This window comes from Oncorhynchus mykiss, chromosome 28 (genome assembly GCF_013265735.2).
Source record: "Oncorhynchus mykiss isolate Arlee chromosome 28, USDA_OmykA_1.1, whole genome shotgun sequence".
Taxonomy (NCBI): Eukaryota; Metazoa; Chordata; class Actinopteri; order Salmoniformes; family Salmonidae; genus Oncorhynchus; species Oncorhynchus mykiss.
The window spans coordinates 34,691,923-34,701,099 of record NC_048592.1 but is presented as its reverse complement, the minus strand read 5'-3'; the positions used below and the strand labels follow the sequence as shown (position 1 = coordinate 34,701,099).

Sequence of the window (9,177 nt, the reverse complement as noted above, 5' to 3'; positions counted from 1 at the left end):
GAACTTTTCACCTAAACAAACATTCCTAATGATCTATAAGGTTTGAGCTCTATTTTCCCCACACATTTTTTTTTCAGTAGCTAAACACCATTTTGTAAGGAACCGTAGTGTATATATCCTCCTGAGGCTTCCCTTTAGGTCCTTGGAGATTAGAGGTAGATTTCAGTACTCTGAGGGTAAGGCCGATTATCTTCTTATCAGCTAAGAGTAGCACACTGAAATCTGCCCTGGGCAGCACAGTCTGCTTGTGATCTCTACCTAATGGGATTACTGCGGCCAATTTTTGTAGGTTTCACTCAGCACTGCCGCAGTGCTTTCCACGGGAGTTAACATGTACCCTGGAGTACAGGCTACAGTGAGGTGTGCTGAACGCGTCATACTCGTATTCGTAATTGTATTCATTTTATCACAGTTGATTCTCCTAATCGGATTTACTGGTTATCGTAAAAACTGGAAGTGCGCTTTAAAAGCACATACATTCGCACATGCAACAATTCTTAATGCAGCAACTTGAGCGAAATGAATGAAAAGTGCCTTTCACAAAACACACACACACACACACACAAACACACACACACACAGGAACACACACACACAGGGACACACACACACAGGAACACACACACACTGGAACACACACACACTGGAACACACACACACTGGAACACACACACACACACTGGAACACACACACAGGAACACACACACACACTGGAACACACACACACAGGAATACACACACACTGGAACACACACAGGAATACACACACACACACACACACAGGAACACACAAGTACCATAGTGAATTGCCATCAGAGTTAGTAAGAAAAAACAAAGGCTTTAAAAGACATATTTTTATTCAAATAATTCAAGATTCAAGCAAGTCCCTAATAAATGACTGACATAGAGTAGCATATGTAATGTTTTCCTCTCAAATTATATTTACAAGTAGGTTTATGATATTGATATTCATAGTATAATATAATACAATTTGTCCATTTAAAGTTATATAATAATAATATATTATTGTTATTATTATTATGTGAAATAAGTCTTAACCCTGAGGCAACAAACAAGGGAACTGTGATTTTCTTTGTTAAAAGCTAGCAAGCTAACCAGATTCTAACTTCAGATTTGTACATGCATCTCGAACTTCAGACAAATCACATGAATGGAAGCATTGGGGGGAGGGACAAATATATATTCCTGGTACAGGAACACATTGTTGGCCAAGCCCAACTCCTCTCAATGTTCAATCTTGGAATATAGAATCCCACTGGATTTTCTCTACATTCCATTCCTCTCTCCTGAGAAACCAGGGCATAGAACCTTCACAGCCCAATGAGAGTTGAGCATTCATCAAGTCCTGACTAGCACATAATCTGTGGATTTCTCCCCATGTCAATGCATAGATATACATATTTATATTCATATACAACATAGTTTTGAAATAAAACTAGATGCTAGCTTGGAAAGTGCATCTGCTTGGAAATTTAGTGATCGACTAAAGGTTAGTCATTATAGGTAAGTAAAATCTCTGCCACATTTCGTTTTGAAATAACTTCTGATGTAGAAATATTATTTATTCGCTTCTGATCGCTTCCGGGTGGAATTTCTAAAAAGGTGATGTGTCCATACAGACATTGATCTCTTGAAATATTTGACAACAAAAAAAAGTTATCACCTCTGCCTTTAGAGAGAGGGGGGGGTGAAAAAAATGTGGCCTCTATCAAATTCAATTAATGGAACACAATCAAGAATGAGATCCCAAACATATTCCCAGACTAGTAAATTCAGCATACCATGCTCCATTGTGGCCAATGCCTAGGTTTCAGGCCTAGGGCTAGCACTGCAGTCTACATACACACATCTTTCTGATGCAGGCTGTATGTAAACAGAGGCCTGTGTTTATCCATTAATCATTAAAAAAAATGTTTTATCCACAATATCAATTTGTTATATTTTAATCTTACGACCCCTGTTGGCCAGGAGGGCACTAATACATCATGAGAAACATCTGGGAGTAGCTGCAATCTGAAGAGACTACCAATAACAATCTTGGTTAAAGCCACCTTTACTCTCCTATGTGTTTGGAAGCTCAGGGAACTTTCAACCCATATTACTAAAATCAATGGCAACCGACCAGGTCCAGTGAAGGATACCTCATCTCTCTCTCCTGCTGTTCTCCGATGCAGTTTGTTCAATTATTTCTGTGTGTAATGTTTTACAAGAATTTTACAGAACATGAGCGAATCAGTTGATGTATTGGTGCCATGTTTCGGTGTATATATGTGCCAGGTTTGACTGTTCACAGCAATGTGCACGTGCCAGACTTCCCCTCCCCGTCATCACCCCCAGCACACTCTTTCCTGTTGGGGTCGTTCAGCTCGTCAAACAGGTTCGTGTCGATCATCTCCTGTTGCCAGGGAATGGCCACGGCTCCCGTGCCAATCTCCTTGAAGAACTTTTCATCGTTGGCGTCGAACACAATGCCCTTAATCTCGGAGAACTCGGCGATGTCGCCAGTGTCCTTGGCATAGACCACGTTGGGCTTGGGCACCCAAGGGGGGTCGATCAAACCAGCCTCCAGACGAGGAAAGTTGATGGACTTGAACCACTCGTGCTTACGGGGGTCCTCTCCTCCTCCCCTGTGGAGGAAAGTTTGTTGACATATCCGTGTGAGCATCATACTGGCAGGTGAAGGCTAACTAGTTAACTAGCTAACTAGGCTAACGTCACAGATAACTTAGCAAGAAATACAGTAGAACAAACAAACTTAAATACTGTCTACTGGAAAATTAATTAAACCAGTTGTTTGCAGAGTACATCGGATACTTTTGATACTGCCTTGATCAATTGTAATGTAGGTAGTGTAGGTAGTGTAATTGAAAATGAATGCTATTATGCTATGCTATGCTATGCTATGCTATGGTAAGCTACCTGACTTGATAGGGCTGTTTCCCCATAAATGACAACATCAGTAGAGAATAGATCATTGTTCTTGTTGCGTATATTAATGGTAGCCTGGACAGACTGATTCTCTTACTTGCAGCCCAGGCGTTCATCAATATTCTTCTTGAGGAACTCCTGGATGATGGCTTTGGTGGGCGCGTCAAAGTTCTTGTGCTCCCATGGGGGTTCCTCTTTGCAGATGCGACGTTGCACCTCCTCCTTCTCCACCTTCTGCTTCCCGGATTCGGGACCCTTGAACGGGGTATAGGCAGCCACCATCTCGTAAATACTGCATCCCAGCGCCCACCAGTCCACCGATGTCCTGTAGGGAACTTCGTTCAGGATCTCAGGGGCCATGTATGCCCCGGTTCCAGCCTGGGACGGTGTAGGGGATGCAGGAGGAGAGATTCAGGAAGAATTGAAGCAAGATGGAGACAATTAGAGGACAACTCATCATCATACGGTATGTTTGAAACATCAGCTCGTTTGGGTGACTTGGTTTTAGAAGTGATTTTAACCATCCTTACAGTTCCTTCTCTACTGTATCTGTTTCCTGTTTCTCAAAAGTCAAAATTTCTCTTGACCGATAATAAAGCATGCTGATGCCAGTTATAATGGGTTATCAGAAAGCTGATCCACATGATGAGGATGGAACAGCCTGAGTGATATTCTACTTGCCAAGGGTCTGTACCATGAGATACGATTAGACCAAAAAAATACTGTTTTAGTGTTAGTTTGGTACATTTTCTGGTCTGGTCTAAGACGTACTAGCCTCGGGCTAGCGAAGATGAGACCAGGTGAGACCTAGTGAGGATGAGACCAGGAACATAAAGGTTATGAGAATGAGGTAAGGTAAGGTCTTAGGAATGACTAGAAAGGGACAGAGAGAGAGGGAAAGGGAGAAGATGGTTTACATTAAAACCGGACATGACTATGAACACAGCCATGTGGAACAGGAAGAAGATGGCTACATTAAAACAGGACATGGCTATGAACACAGCCATGTGGAACAGGAAGAAGATGGCTTACATTAAAACAGGACATGGCTATGAACACAGCCATGTGGAACAGGAAGAAGATGGCTTACATTAAAACCGGACATGGCTATGAACACAGCCATGTGCTGTTTTATATAAGCCCTCTGTTTCCTGTCCCTCTCTCTCTGTCCCTCTCTAGTCCTTCCTGTCTTCAGCCATAGCGTGGGACAAGTAGCTTAATGCTAATGCTAATCTCTCTCTCTCTCTCCTGTCAAGAGTCATGTGCACATCCAGGGTGACGTACCTCTCTTTCTGCTTACATAAAGGATGTCCATCCATGGACTCTAGTGAGCGACCACATGCACCATATACTGTAAGACACACACACACACACACACACACACACACACACACACACACACACACACACACACACACACACACACACACACACACACACACGTGTACATCTATATGTATAATCATGCACAAGTATAGCATTACAAATGTGCTTAGCAATACGTATTGGAGAGCCCTGTGGTCGTGTATTCTAGAGGACGACACTACCACAGCACTGCACATCGGACCTATAGCATGAATTCAAGAGATTTTCACCTTGGTTGACTGGAATCAGGCTTCTATTTAAGCAATAAGGCCCAAGGAGGTGTGGTATATGGCCAATATACCACGGCTAAAGGCTGTTGTTCTTATGCACGACTCAAAACGGAGTCCCTGGTACCAGGTGTCTATTAGCTTTTATCCTGCATGAGCTAAAGCCAGGTTTCTCCTTGTACACAAAAATGGACATGCCACTCCCATCTTTCAGTTGACTTTTGACCCGCGCTTAATTGCTAACCACATTGAAAACACCTTTCCAAAAGAGGACAGCGATGGACTCCTTACTACCTGTGACTGGTCAAATCAAAGCTCTCCAAACACCTGATTGGTCCAGCCATTGGCCAAACAGCTGGGGCAAACTTTGGCCTCTAATTCCTCAACCTTTTTTGTAGATCTAAGGCCTCACTAAATACACTGCATAGTCAAGAAATTGTAAGTAGACCATCAAAATGGTCTAGTTCATTAATACACAGAAACTGTGCCTAAGGTTAACCTGGTTTTGCTAGTCTGATCAGGGGACTGATTTGTGTAATGCCTGCTAAGTAAGAGGCTTAAAAGGGCAAAGCCAGCCAAGCCTATGGGGGGTTAGTCAAGGCTCCCCGGTATGCCGAGGAGGACCAGAGAAGAGCTCTGGATAATGAGCTTACTGGGCTTCTACAGAGCCTGCATCTTACTCTTCATTGACCCTGAGAGATGCCCCAATCTGTAAAACTCTGTGACAAATCATTTGACTGAAAAGCTAATGGTTTACTGGTTCACAGGATTGATAAACATACACACAGCATCTACACACAGCAGAAGTCTTCCTAAGGTGCATTTTTCATCAAGTATCAGTCACCCAGCTAACAACACAATTTGCACAATTAACACAATTAGCCTTGTCCTCCCTGAATGAAATGGTTGGCTTAACCAAGGGAGATGCTTCTAAACTATCCATTTATCTGGTTTGTTGACTTGCAAACTCCTGTCCTGTGTCTTTGATTGGTCAGATTGGTTTTGATGACCTCATTTCTTTGGTATCCTGGTTGTGCAAACAGACACCCCACGTAGAGACCTTGTAATATACCATTCTATAGTCTCAAGAGGTTACATAAATCTTGCCTATCTTTATATTGCTCAAAGGTGCTGTACCCCTGAGTTTACTCAGTATCCAAGGAGTTTAGGGGTTGGACATAATAATCCCTTTTTCACGGAAGAGATCAGGAGGACACCCCTGACACACCAAATCCAACCCCCAACTCTACTTACAATGCCCCCAAAATGGTCTGTCCTATAGTTGTCTGGGATATAATAACCACCCACTAAGGATAACATCGGTTATATCAAGGATGGGCAACTGACAATGTCCAAATAAATATTTTTTTTAAATGGGGGTGGGGATTCAGTCGGTAGTTAGGATAGTAGAATACACTAAATGAAATTTTGACATGTGGTTTGTGCATCAGCAGGTTTTCTATTGTTATGTCAGTCACTGATAGTCACTCAATTAACGTATGTCAGCAAAACATTTTTAGATTGGTGAATTAGTCTAGACAGCTATCTTGTAGTAATCATGGTCAAATTACCATCTGGGGGGTGGCACCCATTGATTTTGTTTGTCACCCTCAGAGTTATTAGTAGAATTGCAGGAAATTAGCTATAAAACTGCAAATGTTTCTCTCTGGGCCATGGCAAAATGAGTAGAAATGCATGAAATGTGTTTTAAAATTGGTAAAACTTCTCTATGCCTCATGGCAAAATGTGTAGAATTACATGATTTGTTTTATTCTCTCCTCTGTCAAGAGGGGGGGGCTAAAATGTTTTGCTCGCAAGGTGAGGAGGGCCCCCCAAATTTTTTTTAACTTAGGGCCCCCAAAAGGCTAGGGCCGGCTCTGACTGCATGTGTAGGTACTGATGTGGGTAGCAGACCATGATGAGTTCAGATTTCTCGTCGTCCCCACACCAATCAAAGTTGCCCATCCCAGGTGTAGATCAATGATTTATAAATATACTAGATGACTTAGAGGGGCACTGTTTTGAAGACACCGTGTCTCCATCTTGCGCAGCCCCGGGTTATATAATGGAGGCAGAGACTCCTCTTGGACAGATCCTGAACGATCCAGTAATCCCTCCAGATTTACAGCAAAAGCTTCAGAGACAGAGAGAGGGTCCAGAGAATATATATATATATGAGACTCTGAGGTCAAAAGTCATCAACCCTAATCATAGCCCCATCATCTAATAGGCAAGGATAGGACAATACCATGTCATAAACTCATCCACTCCCTCCCATGTTAAGTTACTCCTCATTTTTTTAGTGAGACATAGCACGTCGCTTCTGATCCCATATAAAACCCTTCAGCCTGGCTTTTGACCTAAAGCTGTTACTGACACATCATTGTCAATTCACCAGAAAATGCATTAGAAGCCACAGGCACTTTTAATCATCCAAATTGTCACACTATAATGAAAAGGTAAATTCTGGAAGCTTGCTATCAGATCGCAACCATAAAGGAACCTTATTGCCTTCATTGTCATGTCATCATCATCATTTCCTCATACTCATTCTCCGCCATCCCGACTTTCGACTTTCGATAGTTTCCCAAAGCCACAGTCAACTACAAGTTTTTGAAAATCCAACTTCAACAGGCTTACCTTCTGGCAGATGGTCTTTCCAGCAGGTAGCTCCACGGCCAGACCCAGATCAGAGAGTCGGCACTGGCCAAAACTGTCCAGCAGCACGTTCTCGGGCTTCATGTCACGATATATGATATCCATTTCATGCAGATGAAGAATGCCTGTGCAGATCTGCGCTGTGTAGTAGATGATGCGTGCCATCTCAATACCCTTGGTCTTCTCACTGACGTAGTAGATGTGGTACCTGAGGTCACCGCCGTTCATCAGGGTCATGACAAGGCACAGGTGGGTCTTGGTGTCATAGGCGTAGGCCAGGTTAACAAGAAACAGGCTGTTGACCTTTTCCAGGATCTGCTTCTCCAGCAGGGCCATCTTCTCACCATGTTTCTTCTTCAGGCGCTTCTTGCACAGCTTCTTGCAGGCGTACATCTGGCCTGTGTTCTTCACCTGTACGGCACATACCTGGACAGATGGAGACCGTGGGTTAAAAGGACTCTTGAATACCTCAGCAGTACCCTAAGGGCTGGATAAATGGCACCTTGTGACACTCAGATTTGATACTGACACATGACGCTTGAACAGGGAGACATTTGGAGTTTCCATTGAGAATTCTCTCATCTTGTAGAACAACTTGATAATGATACAAGCTTGAAAGTATGCATAGAGTAGTAGCGAGTGATGAAACTGATTCTGTACTTTAGGAATTAAGAACCGTGGGTCATCTCTTGTGGGGGATTAACGAGAGATTAGCTCTTTGCAAGTTAACTGAGGTGTACTTTGTACTGATAGACGCTGCATCAGTGAAACTATGGGAACGACTATATGGGATTAGTAATTGATTCTGTACATAATTCTTTATTTTGTGAATTGTCCTGTTGCCACATGTGTTTTACATTCATTAAATAGATAATATTGCAGATACATATTACTGACACGTAGTCATTTTGGCAGTGTTGCAAAGACATGATGCTGCTGTATTGGTTTCTGCATGCTTACCTCTCCGAAACCTCCCTTACCCAGAGTTCTGAACTCATAAAAGGTTTTATCACTGATGGGCTGCTTCTCGTACTCCTTCCACTGCAGGAATTTGTCAAAGAAGGGGCTAGTTTGATAGTCCGTGAAGGGCTTGTCTTTCAGAAACTCCCGTGTGGCTTCCTTCACCTTGACATTCATCACTTCGTCAAAGTCATTGTCCGTCACTGCCTTACACTTGTCGGCTACCTCCCCAGTGAGGTAGGTCAGAAAGTTATTGGAGTCGGCCTTGCAAAACTTTTTCATCATGTTCGCCCTCTGCTTATCCTTGTCAGCACCTTCCGCCAGATCCCAGTCATTCAGCTCGTCCAGGTACTCAGCGGCATTGATGTACTCTGGGGTAGCAGTCAGGAACTGCCGGAAGAACTTCTTGCCGATTGGCTGCCTCTCACAGAGCGACTCAAAGTTCTTATCAATGGTAGTCCGGATGGTGGCACACTGCTCGGCCAGGGGCAGTGACAAACTCCGACGACGCTTTTTCATCTCCTTGTCGTCGCCACCCTGGGCTTTCAGGTAGGCCGTGTTGGCCACCAGGTTATCCAATCCCCCCATGTCACACATCTTGGTGGCTTTGTCTGGTCTATCCCCCCTACGTGACTGGGTTCTTCAGCAGTTCCTTAGGATCCCTTGCTCTGTGCAGTGTGTTTTCTGAGTGTGCGTGTCTGTGTGAGTGTGCAACTCGCTCCAAAAACTGGATGCGAATGAGCGGCAACAACACACGTACCTGCAGACCTAAGACACACCCAGTAATTACTCCTTTAGAATTAAATACCTGGGAGGGATTTTGGCTTAAGGATCTTTGTGTTGTCTATTCGCAGATGCTGTTCACAGAAAGGGAACTGTAAGAAGGTTCTCTCCTAAGAGGCTTTATGGTTCGCTATATTTGGTCCGGTGTCGGCCTGTGACTATTGGAGGAGCATTGGGTTCTGTTGACTAAACACTTAGGTTGAGATGATGAGGAGAGAAGAGGATCTGTCTGCA

General features: G+C 43.5%; 1 protein-coding gene across 1 annotated transcript; it reads right to left on the bottom strand.

Annotated features, from left to right (window-relative positions):
* Positions 1 to 868: 868 nt before the first annotated feature.
* Positions 869 to 8,805, bottom strand: LOC110509067 (rhodopsin kinase grk7a-like). Its single transcript, XM_021590024.2, has 4 exons — positions 8,161 to 8,805; positions 7,183 to 7,626; positions 3,048 to 3,328; positions 869 to 2,649 (listed from the first exon to the last, which is right to left on the bottom strand). The coding sequence occupies exons 1-4, from the start codon at positions 8,755 to 8,757 to the stop codon at positions 2,310 to 2,312; spliced, it is 1,662 nt and encodes a 553-aa protein (XP_021445699.1). The 5' UTR covers positions 8,758 to 8,805; the 3' UTR covers positions 869 to 2,309.
* Positions 8,806 to 9,177: the final 372 nt, after the last annotated feature.

Bases quoted from the DNA above. Each gene is read 5' to 3' on its own strand.
- LOC110509067 (XM_021590024.2), bottom strand. From the start codon at position 8,757: ATGTGTGACATGGGGGGATTGGATAACCTGGTGGCCAACACGGCCTAC. The intron at 7,627-8,160 runs GTAAGCATGCAG...CCATCTGTCCAG, and splicing joins GTAAGGGAGGTTTCGGAGAG to GTATGTGCCGTACAGGTGAA. The intron at 2,650-3,047 runs GTAAGAGAATCA...TTTCCTCCACAG, and splicing joins GATGAACGCCTGGGCTGCAA to GGGAGGAGGAGAGGACCCCC.